The following is a 17,329-nucleotide window of genomic DNA, read 5'->3' as shown; positions in this document are numbered from 1 at the left end:
GATATAGATAAGCTGCAGAGCTGGGCAGAAAGGTGGCAAATGGAGTTCAATGTAGGTAAGTGTGAGGTGATTCACTTTGGGAAGAATAACAAAAAGATGGGGTACTGGGTTAATGGTCGGATACTTGGTAGTGTGGATGTGCAGAGGGATCTTGGTGTCTATGTACACAGATCTCTGAAAGTTGCCACCCAGGTAAATAGTGCGGTGAGGAAGGCATATGGCGTACTGGCTTTTATTGGTAGAGGAATTGAGTTCCGGAGTCCTGAGGTCATGATGCAGTTGTATAAGACTCTGGTGCGGCCGCATCTGGAATATTGTGTGCAGTTTTGGTCGCCATACTATAGGAAGGATGTGGAGGCACTGGAACGGGTGCAGAGGAGGTTTACCAGGATGTTGCCTGGTATGGAAGGAAGATCGTATGAGGAAAGACTGAGGCACTTGGGGCTGTTTTCATTAGAGAAAAGAAGGTTTAGGGGTGACTTGATTGAGGTGTACAAGATGATTAGGGGGTTAGATAGGGTTGACAGTGTGAACCTTTTCCCGCGTATGGAGTCGGGTATTACAAGGGGGCATAGCTTTAAATTAAGGGGGGGTAGATATAGGACTGAAGTTAGGGGTAGGTTCTTCACTCAGCGAGTCGTAAGTTCATGGAATGCCCTGCCAGCAGCAGTGGTGGACTCTCCCTCTTTATGGGCATTTAAGCGGGCATTGGATAGGTATATGGAGGATAGTGGGTTAGTATAGGTTAGGTGGGCTTGGATCGGCGCAACATCGAGGGCCAAAGGGCCTGTACTGCGCTGTATTCTTCTATGTTCTATGTTCCTCTGGACTCTTTCCAGTGACTTCACACTCCTCCTATGATGTGGCATCAGAACTGTACAGAATACTCCAGCTGAGGTCTAACCATTACTTTACATAAATTCATCATAATCTCCCAGCTCGTGTAATCTATTGGGAACTCCATTACAAACATTCCTGCAGGTGGAAAAAATGCATCAACTATTAACTGTTTCCTATCCAGGAGATACTCTCAATCTTGATAAATGTTTAAGTCTTATTACACTTTATTCAACAGCTCAGACATCCGAGGTACATGATTTCTCTTGAGAGACTTGAGGCTTAATTTAAGAGTAAGCTTCCTTTAAAGATCTGTTCCTAGAGGTTACTACACACCTCTGGAATAGGTGGGACTTGAACTCAGGCTGGGCTACTATCAAGAGTATTGCTAGTGTTATTGGCCGAGTGCTGGAGCAACACAAACTGAACACAGGACACACTGGTTAGATTCTCTAAGACCAGTCTTACATATTCTGATGAGTATGGTTTATCCCAGGGTCTTAATGTAGTCTTTTATGTACTGACTGCCTTATAAGAGATTTAAAAGGATCATACAAATTGTTGTGGAAGTGGAATAGCATAGAGGCCAGAAAATTTCCTTCTGACAACTTCACACTCTACTGGTCTTCACTCCTCATTGCCTGGTTAAAACAAACTGTTTACACATCCTCAAAGTCCTATGTTCTTTGTATTATCAATTTAGTTTCATAATCACTGCATCATTACATCCTAGAACAGAACCTGCTCTCCCAAGTGGACAAACTGTAAATGGGTAGATATCACAACAGGCACAAGACATTTTCCAGTGCATCAGTGAAAAAAGGTCTATTAGATACGGGATGGTTTATGACAGTGGAAATTAAGGCCAGATGTTTCATTACTCTTTGCGGTCCTGTGAAGGCTGTAGAAGGGTACCATGGTTTTCAGTGGCGATGACGCCACAAGTAGTTACCTGAGAGATCTTTCTGTGCTCAAAATAGCTGTCCTATTAAAACCTGTACGGATTTAAACAGTAAACTTATTGCATTGTGGTATCGAAGAGTAGATGAATTGTAAACAACAACAACAAAATTCCATTATTTAGAGGTTTTAGAAGAGAAACTAATATTCTGCATGCAAAAGAAGTTCACAGAACTTTAACATAAACTATATTGATCTGTTAAATTTTACTTTCACTGTGTGCAATGCAGTTATGCTATTGATAGAATAAAGTTCAACAGAAAACACGGCCCTGTTTACACAGAGAAATAAAGGTTCACAATTGGAGGCTTACAAAACGGCTGGTTTTGCAGTCTCATGCAGGCTGGGTGTAAGAAGCTTGAGTGGTGGGCCATTGAATCACAGTTATGCAGTTTTATGTCAGTTTCAAATAAATGATAATCCAGAAATGGGCTAGAGTCATTGTCCAAAAGCTAGATGCTAATGTATTTGTTCCACTAAATTACTTTAAGATTCCTCATCTCTTGATCATGCATTTGCTGAAGTTGAAACAGTTGGAAGCATAACTGTCAAGTTTTGGGTGGTCTGCTAGGACTTGAAGAGTTTATCCCAATTATAAATAACACAGAATGTAGTTGAAATACCATTTTGTTTTTTTTTAATAGTTAAATTCTGAGCTATTCCCTGCACTATAACAGTGGACACTCTCTGAAGAGCCATCTGCTGTAAAGCACCTTTGGCAGGCTTTTGCTCAAGTCTGATGATTTAGGTCATCCGAAAGGACGGTAAACTTACAACTGACATCAGTCGGGATTTCGCCAAATATCATTCGGTACGGCTGGTACACCACCCCCTGGAATATCCAGTTCAACCGCTGTTCATTGTGGATGAGAATACCCTGTTTGGCCACACCGTATGCCACGACTGCCAGTAGCAGTAGAAACAGAAAGAAGAAGATATCCTTCATCTGGAGCAGAGAAAAAGACAGTCATGGGTTCTTTGGGGAAGGTGACATTACGCAGTGCACTGAGGCATTAAACAACCTCTGAAATGGCTGAGAAGATTGTTAGCTGACAGTTTGGGTTAACTCGCATCCTTCATCTTGGTGAAGGAGCCAGATTTCCTGTGAGGAACAGCTGACCAGAGGCACTGTAAATGGGTGACACGTTTGTGGAGACAGAATCTGCAGGAAAGAGCACCATAAGGCAAGCAGACAAATCTGGTTTTCCTTTTGTGGTGACTATGATGAGGTCAGCCAGGTGGACCTCCTAGACTAAGACTTCCCTGATTGGACCAGATTAGCAGCCCCAATCAGGGAGCCCTGGTCATAAACAGGTCCATGCAGCGGGCCATGGAGGGGGTTATTAGGGCTGATTGCCTGCCCTCTGCCGCAGTTATGTTAGAGCCCGGGTATCTCTGGAGAAGGAGCACGCGGTGTCCACCGACACCCTTGGGCTGTTAGGGAGAGGTGGGCACTGCAGGGAATGGAGTGTATTATTTCCCCCTCCAATTCTATTTTGATTTAACCCCTGCCCTCCCCTTCACTGTTTGATCGCGCAGCATTGCCCTTTGATGTGAAGGGCACTGCTTGTTACAGGCCACTTGAGTGTTTCCTTTCTTCCTGGTTGTGGAAATTGAATAAAATTTTGTACACCTGTTGTCTTTCACTGTGTCTCACACCTGCACACACACATGAAATGGATGCTGGGGAAAAATAAGCGCTGGATTAGTGGTGCTGGAAGAGCACAGCAGTTCAGGCAGCATCCGAGGAGCAGTAAAATCGACGTTTTGGGCAAAAGCCCTTCATCAGGAATACAGGCAGAGAGCCTGAAGGGTGGAGAGATAAGTGAGAGGAGGGTGGGGGTGGGGAGAAAACTTTTATCTAAAAATAAGCACTACCGCAGTTAGGCGGTAGTTTTAGGGAAAAGTGAAAAAAAAGAAAAAAGATTTTAAAAAATAAACAGGAGTGTCTGCTCCTGGGCCTGGCCAAACTGGCCATAAACAGGTCCAGGCAGCGAACCGTGGAGGGGATCATTAGAGCCGATTGCCTGCCCCTCTGCCGCGGTTATTTCAGAGCCCCGGTGTTCCTGGAGAAGGAGCATGTGGTGTCCACCAACACTCTTGAGATTTTCAGGGAAAGGTGGGCACCGCAGGGAATGGAGTGTTTTATTTTCCTCTCCAGCTCTTTCTTGAATTAATCCCTGCCCTCCCCTTCACTGTTTGATCACGCAGCATTGCCCTTTGTTGAGAAGGGTACTGCTTGTCACTGGCCACTCGGGTGTTTCTTTTCCTTCCTGTTGTTTTTTACTGTGTCTGACACGTGCACACACACAGCATGAGTACCGGGGAGAAATAAGCACTACAGCTGTTGGGTGGTACTGTGGGGGAAAATGAAGGAAAAAATAGTGTCAGAGGTTCCATTCATTTCAAGAGCTGCTTCTGAGGGATCAGTTGTGAAGGAGTCTCCAACGACTCACCACATGTAAATAAAGGGTGACTTGGTGACAGCATACTGGCCTCTGTGGAGTTATTTCATTTTTTATCATCTCCTCTTTCTTCAACACAAGCATGAATGCCATATCCAAGAAGCTGCCCTTTCACCATATGGGTTAGGCAGAGCACTCCACACCTTCACTGGAAGAAAATGAGTGGAGCCCACATGTATCTTGCTGTGAAAAGGGCACCAGTTATAACCCTGCTGCACCTCTATTGTTCTGAAGGAGTCAGTTCCTTCTCAGAGACAGTTATGGTGGCAGTACTGTCAGCTTGAACCTTCACCGATGATGACATAGTGGCAATGCAGGACACATAATCCAACAGTCAGAGGAGGAGCCCGAGGGACAGTGAGCCCCACAATTTAAATACACAATTTACACCATGCAGCAAATGCAAAATATTAATGGGACTTCCTACATCATATTGGTCTACGCATTTCAGATCGGAATTCTCTCATTACCCCCCCTTTCCTTCCCTTCTCTCATTCCTCTGTTCTGCTTGCCACTTTTTCTCTTTCCTTGTGTCTGCCATGAACTTCATTTCTTTGGTCTATAAATCTATCTCTTTTGCAGTTTTCTTTCAATTTCCTCATGCCCCCACCCCCGCACCTCCCCCCTTTATCTTTGTCCTTCTCATTCTTTCCTGCCATCATTCTGTATTCCCCTCCGCTTTCTTTCTGTCACTCTCTCACCTCCTTTCTGTCATCCTTTATCAGCTGCTCCATCAATGACCCTCCCTCCATCCTAAGGTCAGAAGTGGGACATTTGCTGATGACTGCATAACGTTCAGCACCATTTGCAACTCCTCAGATACTGGAGTAGTCTCTGTCCAAATGCAACAAGACCTGGATAATATCAAGGCTTAGGCTGTGTAAATACCATACCTTTTTATCTTTGTGTTTTTTCAAAATTATGGACTGAAATGAGAAAGAACTATTTTCAAAACAGTGTTGTGAAGGATTGCTGCAAGACACTGGACCCTTATGGCAAGCAATGTTTAAACAGCTATTTGATCAAGCAGCAATTGAAGCTAACCAGTACTTATGGCTTCTGTACTCAAATTGAGCTCATGTTGGCAAAAAGAAGTCAATTGGTCTTGAGACAAGTGATCAATTATTGATGACAGAGCCTTCTGCCAGTTAACAACCGTGTGATGGGTTCTCAGGTAACTGAAGATTTTTGGTGAGGAACAAAATGCAGAGAGAAATGATCAGATCTCCACAAGCTCAGGAGTAGTCGCTCTGTTCCCTGCAGTCAAACACCATTTTCAACCCGAAGAAAATCCATTATCTTTACTTCATCTGTATTGACAAATCAGAGACCTTTAATAACTGACCCAGCCACCCGTGCCTCTTGTAAACCAATGGAAGTATTCAGAGAAAGCCAATTGAAAAACAATGTTCTGATCAGCGTAAGAATCATACAGCAACCTGTGAGTAGGAACTACTGTACTGCTTTTCCAATTTTCCCCTGTGCATAACCTATTTTGCCCTGTCTGTTTATTCATCTCCGTGCACGTTTGTGTGTATAGGGTGAGGAAGGTTTGTGTAATGAAGAGTTTATAAAAGGATAAGGTCATTAACTTGTAGCTTACTTGGTTATAGTATATGTTTGTTTACCATAGCAATATGCACACACGCTCGCGTGCACATGCAAAAGTACACACATAAATTGCTCACATATATGTATGCAGAAATACACAAAGTTTCCATATATGCAGACTCACAAAGGCATATGCTCAGATACATGGTCCACCAACAACTTACCATCATTTGCACCATGATGATTTTTGGCCCAAGCGTTTTGCTAACAGTAAAGATATGCATCACTCTGAGACAGTAAATGATGAAATCCAGGGCCAAAATAATCTTTCCCAAGTATAAAGTTGAAGGGAAAAACCTAAAAGAATGAATAGTTTGAATAGTTTAGATTTTACCCATAAATCACCTTACACAGTGAGAGATTCACAATGACATTCACCCCTATCCCACCATGACCTCTTACCACCAAATTACCTCAGGGCAGTGGACTCCAAGTTCACCTCTCTCCCTGCCATCACACATGCACCAACTGCAATGAAATGGACAGTCTACCTTGAGTGGAATTCAGTGGAAGCTGATCTCCCTCCTTGGTTCTCCCAGGCAGTTTGCCTTGTCAATCTCCCTAACATCAGGAACTTAGGAGGTAACCACTGAGTATAGGAGTTGGGAGGTCATGTGTATCTGGACATTGGTTCGGCCACTTTTGGAACACTGCCTGCAATTCGGGTCTCCCTGTTTAGAAAGGACATTGTCAAATGTGGAAGGGGTCAGAAAAGATTCACAAGGATGTTGCCAGGGTTAGAGCATTGAGCTACAGGGAGAGGCAGAATAGGCTGGAGCTATTTTCTCTGAAGCCCACGCCTTTCCCATTCTCCCCAATGCCCCCACTCCAATTCCCTCCTCACTCCCATTCCTATTCTCTTCTCCCTCCTCTTTCATTCTGTCCTCCCTCCCCACTCCCATTCTCTCCTCACCTCCCCACTCCCATTCTCTCCTCACTTCCCCCACTCCTGCTCTCTCTTCATCGAACCCCACGCAGCCCCCCCCCCATCCCCGACTCCCATAACGTCACCCCTCAGCCTCCATTGCTCCAATATTTGTAAAATCATGAGGGACATGGATAGGGTGAATAGCCAAGATCTTTATTCCGAGGGGAGTCTAAAATGAGAGGGCATAGGCTACAGCTGAGAGGAGAACGATTTAAAATGACCTAAGGGGCAACTTTTTCATGTAGCGGGTGGAGCATGTATGCAGCTAGCTGCCAGAATAAGTTCTAAAGGCTGGTACAATTACAACATTTAAAAGGCATCTGGATTGGTATATGAATAAGAAGTGTTTAGAGGGATATGGGCCAAGTGCTTGTAAACTGGACTAGATTAATTTAGGATATCTGGTTGGCATGGATGGGTTGGACCAAAGGGTCTGTTTTTGTGCTGTACAACTCTATGACTGCATGATGTACAAATACAAAATACTGAAAGGCAGGACAGATTACATTTGAGAAGGGAGATGTTGGGAACTGTAAGAAGGTAATCGAAAAGGAGATAGTGTTGGTGCTTTGAAGGCATTAAGGGAGACAAATCCCTAGGGATTTGCCAGGGTTAGAGTGTTGAGCTACAGGGAGAGGCAGATCCCTGATGGGATCTAATCCAGAATGTTGAAGGAGTCACATGAGTAAATTGCTGGAGCTTTGTATTAAATCTTTGTTTTTTTTTAATCACAGGAGCAGTCCCAGAGAACTGCAGAATAACCACTATTGATCCTTTGTATAAGAAGGGCAACAGGGATAATCTGGGAAATTACAGGCCGATGAGCCTTACTTCAATAGTAGGAACATTACTGGAGAAAATTCTTTGGGACAGAATTCACCCATATTTAGAAAAACATGGACTTATTAGCAAAAGGCAAACAAACTTAATTGCATTTTTTTGAGGAAGTGAAAAGGTGATTGATGAGGGCAGGGCAGTGGATGATGTTTACATGGACTTCAGCAAGGCCTTTGACAAGGTTTGCTTTGGCAGGCTGATGCAGAAGGTGAAGTCACATGGATTCTACAGTGAATTGATAAGATACATATAGAATTGGCCTGGTTATAGATGACAGAGAGTAGAGATGGGAGGATGTTTTTCTGGCTGGAGATCTGTGCCCAGTGGTGTTCCACAGGGCTCAGTGCTGGGATCCCTGCTGTTTGTAATATATGCAAATAAGCTGGTGGAGAACAGAAACACAAACATTGGGGCAATTGCGGATAGGGAGGAGAATTGCCAGACAATACAGCAGGAAATAGGTTGAAAACCCGGGCAGAGAAATGGCAGGTGGAATTTAACCCAGACAAATGTGAGGTGATGCATTTCAGAAGGTATAGTGCAGAAGGTACAGTAAATGGCAGAACCCTTTGTAACATCAATATACATAGGGATCTAGGTATACAGGTCCACAGTACCCTGAACGTGGGCAACACAAGTGGTCAAGAAGGCATTGCATTGAGCTTGCCTGCCTTCAACAGTCAGGCCATAGAGTATAAAATTGGTAAGCCGTGGCGCAGATGCATAGAACTTTGGTTACATCACATTTGGAATTTTGCAGACAGTCTGGTCACCCACCAGCAGAAGGATGTGAACACTTTGGAGAGAATACCTGAAAGGTTTACCAGAATGTTGCCTGGTTTCAAGGGTGTTGGACAATCTTGATTTGCTTTGACTTGAATGTCGAAGGCTGAGGGGCAACCTGATAGAAGTTTATACATTTATGACAGGCATGGATAGAATAGATAGTTGGAGTATTTTTCCCAGGGTAGAAATGTTGATTAGGCGGGAACATCGATTTTTAAGATAAAAGGAGGAAAGTTTGAAGGAGATGTGAGAGAAAAGTTTTTTTACACAGAAGGTGATAAGTGCCTGAAATGCACTGCGAGAGGAGATGGCAGAAGCAGATACAATAGCAACATTTAAGAGGTGTCTTGATAGATACATGAATGGGCAGGGAATAGAGGGATATAGACTGCTTAGAGGCAAGAGGTTTTCAGGTCAGCCATTATATGTCAGCACAGTCTTGGGCCAATGGATGTGTTTCTGTGCTGTACTGTTCTTCGTCCTTTCTTGTTGTTTGCAAGTTACGATCTGCACAGCCGACTCTGAGTGAGAAAGTGCGTTCTGTGCAAGTGCGGGTTGTGGTAGAGTGTGCATGCGTTCAGGTGAACGTGACAGTGTGCCTACATGTATGGATGAAAGTGCATGTACAAATGAATTTGTGCATGTGCAGATGCATGCTATCTGTAAGTGTGTAAATGAGTATGTATGTGCATGTAATGTTGTGTTAAAGTTAATGAATACATAAATTGTGTGCGTCTGTGTGTAAACTCGCGTAGAACACAGAACATAGAACAATACAGCACAGAACAGGCCCTTCGGCCAACGATGTTGTGCCGAACTTGCGTAGAAGTGTATAAGTGACTGTGTGCATGTGTGTTCAGTGCCTACGTGTGTGTGAGACAGAGTGAGTGTGTTGTGTGAGTCTAAGTGAGTGTGTCAGTGTGTAAGTGTGTATGTGTGCACATGTACACAAGCATGGAAATGAGTGAGTGTTTTCCTGAGTATATTTATGTTTAGGTGCGTGAGCATGTAATCGAGTAACTGTGAGTGTATGAATGTGTGTAAGTGAGTGTAAGCTTGTGCAGATGTGTAATGATTGGAACGGGGTTAGCCAGGGATCTCATAGAATATAGATCCAATAACTGGCTGACAGAAATAAACAGGAATGCTCAGCGTTCATTGAATCATAGAATCTCTTTGATGTGGAAGCAGGCCATTTGACCCATTGAATCAACACCACCCCGCTGAAGTGCATCACACCCGGACCCATTCCCCAGCACCAACTGCATTCAAACAGGCACCATAACTGGCTTTGTCATTAGAAAATGCAGCAAGTGGAGCTTATGCGTTACAGGGTATACTGACTGAAGTGGACACCGTCACCAGGCTGGGGAACACCATTTAAGTGAAGGCGATTGCATAGTCTCACTCAGGACATGTCTTGAACGGAGGGACACAAGATCAGCCCACAGCAAAACCCCAAACCAAGTCTCGAGCAAATTGTTAAAATTTTCTCAAGAATCGGGGCTGGTAGTTACTGTTGGAACATCAACTTGAGACAGTAAAAAAGTTCCAATAAGTCTGAATTGAGTGAGAAAACTCATCGGCCGGTATCCAGGAGGGTGCACACCCTGGAACGTCCACCTGATCTGGAACAGTTACATTTCTTAGTAACATCCAAACCAGAACCAACCAACTGTCTGGTTAAATGGTCACCCAGTGCTAATAGAGGTTGATACCAGTGATTGCAGAAGCAGTCTTTACCAAAATTCGCTCTGGCCTCTAACAGGCACATTTGCATAAGAGCTCAGCCAGGCTGAGAGACTGTACCAGAGAACCCTTACAGATTAAGGGAGATGGTTCCAGTCTCCTCAGCGAAGTAGCTGGTTCAGTTCGTACTGATTGCAGTAAAAGGCTCTGGCCTAAGCCTGATGGTTTCAACTTGATCGGTTCAACACTTTTTTGATTAGGAAATGACAAACTCATGAAGTCTTAAGTAAATACCCGGAGGTTTCTCAGGAAGTTCTAGGGCGAAGGCCACATTACATTTTGAACAAGAAGCAATTCCACGGCACTGCAAGGCCCGCCCATTGCCTTACATGCAAAAGTAGAGGGAGAAATCAGGAGGCGGGAAAGTGAAGGGATCGTTGTATCAGTACGGTTTGCGGAATGGGCAGCATCTGTCTTACCCACTGTGAAACCTGATGGGCTGACACGCCTTTGTTGAGATTTCAAACACACAGTGAACCGTTTTGCCCAACTAAATACCCAATCCCTCACATAGAGGACTTACATGCAAAACTGAGTGGGGGTGGGGGGCTGGCGGGATGGTCCTTCAGGAAGCTGGAAATGAGCCATGTGTACCTGCAATTGCTATTAGATGAGAATTCTCAGAAGTACGTTGCAATTATTTCCCATAAGGCTTTAGACATATGGGACTGCCTTTTGGCGAATCATCATCATTTTCCAGTGGACAATGGAAAACATTTACCAAGGTCTATCTCAGGTCGCCATTTATCTGGATGACGTGCTCACAACTGGGCAGCAATCAAGAACATTTGGAGATTTTGGACATTGTGCTTAAATGTTTCTCCATGGGTATATGTCTTAGGAGAGAAAATATGTACTCCAGGCACCCCAAGTCATCTACTTGGGTTACAAAGTTGGCAATACCAGGTTATACCCATTGGAAGATAAAGTGAGGGTAATCAAAGATGCCCTGGCTCCCATCTCTGCACTGGAGTTTTGCTCTTTTCTTGGGTTGGTGAATTATTATGGAAAATGTATCCATAACCTGCCCTACACCCTGGAACCCTTACACTTGCTATTGAGAAAGGGTCAGCCTTGGAAAGAGTTCTGTAGCAAAAATGTAGCCTTGAGGGAATGAAGAAGCAGCTATCGTCATCTAAGATGTTGGCACACTATGATTCCAACTGCACAAATTTGGCCTGTGGGAGGAAACCAGAGCACCCGGAGGAAACCCACGCAGACACGGGGAGAATGTGCAAACTCCACACAGACAGTTCACCCAAGGCTGGAATTGAACCCGGGTCCCTGGCACTATGAGGCAACAGTGCTAACCACTGAGTCACTGTGCCTTCCATCCATACAATTAAAATTAGAATATAGTCCAGGAGGCCAAGTGGGAAAATGCAGATACCTTAAGCAGCCTTTATTGGCAGTTCCACTATTGGTGATGCTGCCATTAGAAGAGTCTGGTCTGGTTTTAAATTTTCTGTTCACTGCTGACAATATCAGACTATGGAGACAAAAAAATCCTGTCCTGACAAAACTAAAACAGCCGGTGGTCCTGGGAGAAATCAAAAGGGCCATCACAACCAGAATTGAAACCTTCCTGGACTTGGTGAGAAGTAGAGGACAATATATTATCATGGGGAGCAAGATTGACTGTCCTGAGCAAAGGTCGCCATCATAGAATCATAGAATTGTACAGTAGGGAAACAGACCCTTCGGTCCAACCCATCCATGCCGACCAGATATCCCAACCCAATCTAGTCCCACCTGCCAGCATCTGGCCCATATCCCTCCAAACCCTTCCGATTAGCAAAACTCCACCAGGGTCACCTATGGATTTCCAAAATGAAAGTGTCAGCGAGAAGTTATGTCTGGTGGCCAGGATTGGATGCTGACATAATTTTGTGGCTAGGACAGTGCCAGGGTGCCAACAATGACATGAATGACCACCAGCAGCTCCCCCACATTTGTGGGAATGGCAGGGTAAACCCTGGACTCAGTTACACATCAACTATGCTGGTCCTTTTGTAGGCTGTATGTTTTTAGTCATTGTGGATGCCCATTCGAAGTGGTTGGACTTGCATAAAGCTTGCTAACACCTTTGGGGTGGCATGGTGGCTCAGTGGTTAGCACTGCTGCCTCACAGCACCAGGGACCCGGACTTGATTCCAACTCCAGGTGACTGTCTGTGTGGAGTTTGCACATTCTCCCTGTGTCTGTATGAGTTTCCTCTCACAGTATAAAAGATGTACCGGTCAGGTGAATTGGCCATGCTAAATTGCCCATAGTGTTAGGTGCATTAGTCAGGGGTAAATGTAGAGGAATGGCTCTGGGTGGGTTACTCTTTGGATGGTCGGTGTGGACTTGTTGGGCCAAAGGGCCTGTTTCCATACTGTAGGGAATCTAATCTAAGTGAATTCGTCAAATGCAAGGACAACAATTGAAATTTGTGAGTATATTTTACAATACATCGACTCCCAGAGGTTTTGGTCACAGACAACGGGAAATCATTTTTCAGCAGAGAATTCAATTATTTCCCAACGTTGATTAGCATTCTGAAAGTAAGGACAGCTCCAACCATTCTTTGTCCAAGAGTCTGGCAGAAAGAGCGGTCAAACCTTTGAAGGTGTAAAGAACAGTTTAAAGCTTCACTGTGGTGTAAAATTCCAAGCAGTGGAATGTGGTGAAACGGTTAAAAATTATGTCCCAATACATGTGTGAATCTAACCGGAATGGAGGTGTTGCTTAGTCCCGTGTGAATCTTCCTATCTGTATGTAACCAGAATGGAATGTGTTTTTTAGCCTTGCTCTGCTGTTCACATGAATGTTTATATCTGGAAGGGAGTATATCAGCTGGAAAAGTCTCCAGTTCGGTGAGTCTGCTCCGGGGTTACGTTTAACCGCCGAGCGTGGGTTGTTGGCAACCGCTCTACGAGAACTGACGGCTCCCAGTTTTTGTAACATGTAGAGTGAGTATAAGCCAGACCCGTTGTGCGACACTGCGGGGAATAAAATGCCCATATTCTAGCAGTCTCGCCTCTTGGTCGTTTGTTCTGTGTCAGACTACTCTCCTACGAACCTGACCTTGAGAATTTTTTAAAACATTCACTCATTCCAAACTGTCCCGGTTCCTGTTTGATTATAGGACCATCCCTCATGCAAATACAGGGGCAGCTCCAGTAAAGTTGCTTATAAGAGAAGACTCTGCAGCAGGAGGTGAAATGGCATCAGGAATGCCAATGTCGAACTCAAGATTCCTCTAAGTGAGAGAGATAGTTTACTGCAGGGGATGAAGTTTGGTGTCGAAACTGCAGGAATGGCCCTGCATGGGTAATGGACATTGTTGATGTGAGATACAAAGTTCAGGGAGGAGATGTGGTCCCGATCAAGCATGTAGACCATGTGAGAGATGCAACATTGCAAACGAAGCAGGCGCAAAACATACCCGACCCCTCAGAACATCTGGGAGAAAGTAAAGGCTGCAGATGGTGAAGTTCAGAGTTGAAAAGTGTGACGCTGGAAAAGCAACATCAAGTCAGTCAGCATCCAAGGAGCAGGAAAATCAACGTTTAGGGCATAAGCCCTTCATCAGGAATTCCTGATGCGCTTTTCTAGTGCCATACCTTTTGACCCTAGAACATCTGGCAAGGCTGTCCAAATGCGTGGGTTCCTCCCCTCCACCTGGTGTCAAAGAAACATCTGAGGACGAGATGGACACGGCCGATGTAACAGCCTCGACATCGTTGCTGCTCTGAAGATGATAAATTTCGGCTGCGGCTCTCCGGGAGCAAGAGATTGGCTGTAGGCAGCTCCATGCCACCACAATCTGAGGCAGAGTCAGAGGAACCGGACCGGGTATGAAAACATGCCAGGAGATGCTACAGGAAAAAGATCCAAGGATTTAGAGGGGGAGGAATATAATGATTGGAATGAGATCAACCAGGTGGATCCCATAGAATGTGAGTTCCCTGACTGGACAAGGTTAACATCCCCAATCAGGGAATCCTGGCTGACAGACATAAACAGGAGTATTGGGGTTCTGTTCACTCTAGAAACAGCACAGAGCAAGCTGGGTCAGGGTCTGGTACTCTGCATATGTAAAGGGGTAACTTGGCAACAGCGTACCTGCCTTTGTAGAGGTATTTCAGTGTGTGAGTATGTTTTCTGTGTGAAATTTGAATGTGAATGTGTGCGAGTGTGTAATCGAGCATGCGAAGCTAAGGAATCCTGTAACCATTGAAAATCCATGTCTTGGGCATACTAGGAAGAGTTAAAAAGTCTTAAACCAGCACAAACCTGCAAAAGAGCCCCACCACAAAAATCACGATGGCAGCCACGTCCATGCAATTCCAGGCGCTACTGATGTATAAGAGGGCCTTCCTCCGGAAGCCGAAACCACCCGGATCATACAACAGCTGCAATCAGACAAACCCGAGGGAACAAAGCACAGTGATATTGCACAGCCAAGGAACAGGAGAACATTCAGCCCCTCAAACCTCATCGCCTGCTACATTATATGATGACTGCTTTGATTTCTTCGCCTTCATAATCTTGTCGAGCAACAATCAATTTCAGTTTTCACAATTTCAATGGACTTCTCACCTTAGCTGTTTTGTTTGGAACAGACAGTTCCAAATGACAAATCGTATTTTTATAACCTGTCATTTAGCATATCAATTTTGTATATCTTTCTCCATAAGTACATTATACATTCATATATGTCAATGCATTTTTCCTGAACTCTGTATAGCTAGGACGTAACTTTCAGACCTGTGTTTAAGCATAAAGCCATTTGGTCTTTCGAGTTTGCTTGACCGTTCAATACAATCATGGCTGAGAGAGGGTGGGCGGGGGGGGGGGGGGGGGGTGGCGGACAGACCGAGCCTAGGGAAGATGTGGGCTGTGTCGCTCGGTCACTTGTTACTGGGTGGACAGCTGGCACTGCTGGTAGCTGCTGTGCTGCTGCAGTGCTTGGCGGCTGGCTCGTCATCTCAGAACTCGGCGGTCAACAGTTCGCAGCCGTGGCAGCTACAGTCACCGTCCAGGCGCCGCGGGGAGCTGGCTCTGGGGAACTACCTGGAAGACATGGAGCTCCTTGAGGACCGAGACCTGCTGTCCCCACTGGTGCTCTGCAGCCACTTGCCAGATGAGTTCGTTCGCTGTGATGACCCAGTGGACCTTTTTGGAAATGTGACTGCTTAACAAGAGCAAGGTTGTGGTTTGGCGGGCAGGCTTACAATGAAGTGGAGCACACACGGGTGCGTTGTACTGCATTAAAGGATATTGAATGTGCCGGGCCATGCCCTTTCCTCAGTGGAAATGTGCCATGTATCAAGCACACAGGATACTATTTTGTAACAACCTTGCTATATTCCTTGTTCCATTGTCATGCATTATGGTCCTGTTTCACAACCACCTGAAAAAGGAGCAGTGCTCTGAAAACTAGTGCGTCCAAGTAAAACTGTTGGACTCTAACCTGGTGTTGTGTGATATTTAACTTTGTAAAAACAATGACTGCAGGTGCTGGAAACCAGAGTTTAGATTAGAGTGGTGCTGGAAAAGCACAGCAGTTCAGGCAGCATCCTTTTTACCTGATATTAACTTTGTCCACCCCAGTCCAAAATCGACACCCCCACATCATATTGATATACATTGTGGACTGCTGGGGTCCAAACACAGATCATTGTGATACCAACTGGTCACAACCTGCCAACCGGAGAATGACCTATTTATTCTTCCGCTCTACTTTTTTTTAGTTTCCCTAAAGTGTGGAAACAGGCCCTTCGGTCCACTCTGACCCGCCGAAGAGTAACACGTCCAGACCCATTTCCCTCTGACAAATGCACCTAACACTATGGACAATTTGGCATGGCCAATTCACCTGACCTGCGCATCTTTGGACTGTGGGTGGAAACCGGAGCGCCTGGAGGAAACCCACGCAGACACGGGGAGAATGTGCAAACTCCACACAGTCACCCAAGGCTGGAATCGAACCTGGGACCCTGGTGCTGTGAGGCAGCAGTGCTAACTACTGTGCCATTGTGCCGCCCCAACTTTCTGCCTAATTAATCCTCAATCAATTGCCAGTACCTTACTCCCCAGTCAGTATCTCCAGGAACCAATGCAAAATGATTTGAAGGTTCAAAGTGTGAGAACTTTAGGGAGAATGCTAGTTGCTGCACCCCATGCTCCCTTGCCCACAAATGCCAGCGGATGAGACCTCACCTGTCTTATTTCTTCACACACCAAAGTAGACAGCCAGAAATAGAGAAGGTATTCCTTTCCTGAAGGTTGTTTCTGGAAGTCGATCAGCAGAACATAGGAAAACAGCCACAGGAACCCAAAATAGGCCAGGACATTCCAGTAAAAGACCACCACGGGTGCGGTGTAGAAAGTCTTTAGCTTCTGCCAGGGTGACAGTGGTTTCAAATCGGTGTCATCAGAACGAGGCAACAGGGCAGTCCTTCAAACATAGCAAGAAGAGAAAATGGAAGCTCAATAAACTGTGACGTGACACCACAGAACTGGAGCCTTACAGCCCATTGATCCTACAGCAGGGAATGGAAATCTTCCCTACACTGCCACCAACAACCAGGGCAGGGACAATGCGAGATTAGACACAGAATGAAACTCTCACATTCTCCCCATCAAATGCTCGCAAAGCAGGTACAGCATGGGGACAAATACAGAGCAAACTTCCCTCTATACTGCTCTCATCAACAATTCCAGAAGTGGTACTGCATGAGGTTAGATAAAATTTCCTCGACACTGTCCCCATCAAACAGTCCCAGGACAGGGACAACATAAGTTGATAAAGAATAAAGAGAGGAAGTGTGGTCTTTGCAAAAAGTTAGTGAGATAGAGATATTGGGAAAGATAGAGAGACATACTGAGAAAGAGACAGAGAAAAGGAGGGGGACAGGATGGAAGGGAAGGGAAGGAGAGAGAGAAAAACATCAGGGCACGGAGGAAGAAAAACAGAGGAACACCTAGATACTAGGCAGAGAGAGACAGAGAGTGAGAGCATGACAGAGAGACAAAGGATGAGAGAGAGTAAATGTGAGACAGAGCATGAGAGAAAAAAACAGACGGCAAGAGAGACACAGTGAGAAAGGGAAAGAGAGAGAAAGAAAAAGAGAAAGAGAGAGAAAGAGGAAGAGAGAGGGAAAGA

General features: G+C 45.1%; 2 protein-coding genes across 3 annotated transcripts in view; both read right to left on the bottom strand.

Annotated features, from left to right (window-relative positions):
• The window catches only part of cps1 (carbamoyl-phosphate synthase 1, mitochondrial), a 730,040-nt gene that overhangs the window by 76,404 nt on the left and 636,307 nt on the right, over positions 1 to 17,329 (bottom strand). The window lies entirely within an intron of this gene.
• Positions 1 to 17,329, bottom strand: part of trpm2 (transient receptor potential cation channel, subfamily M, member 2) — a 179,330-nt gene that overhangs the window by 54,664 nt on the left and 107,337 nt on the right. For both annotated transcript variants that reach the window (XM_043693432.1, XM_043693433.1), the window contains 4 exons: positions 16,384 to 16,621; positions 14,455 to 14,573; positions 6,038 to 6,170; positions 2,572 to 2,743 (listed from right to left, as the gene is read on the bottom strand). In XM_043693432.1, coding sequence (XP_043549367.1) covers positions 2,572 to 2,743; positions 6,038 to 6,170; positions 14,455 to 14,573; positions 16,384 to 16,621 — 662 coding nt within the window. The remainder of the gene's footprint in view (positions 1 to 2,571; positions 2,744 to 6,037; positions 6,171 to 14,454; positions 14,574 to 16,383; positions 16,622 to 17,329) is intronic.

This window comes from Chiloscyllium plagiosum, chromosome 7, assembly GCF_004010195.1.
Source record: "Chiloscyllium plagiosum isolate BGI_BamShark_2017 chromosome 7, ASM401019v2, whole genome shotgun sequence".
NCBI lineage: Eukaryota > Metazoa > Chordata > Chondrichthyes > Orectolobiformes > Hemiscylliidae > Chiloscyllium > Chiloscyllium plagiosum.
This window is presented reverse-complemented; position numbering and strand designations above follow the sequence as displayed.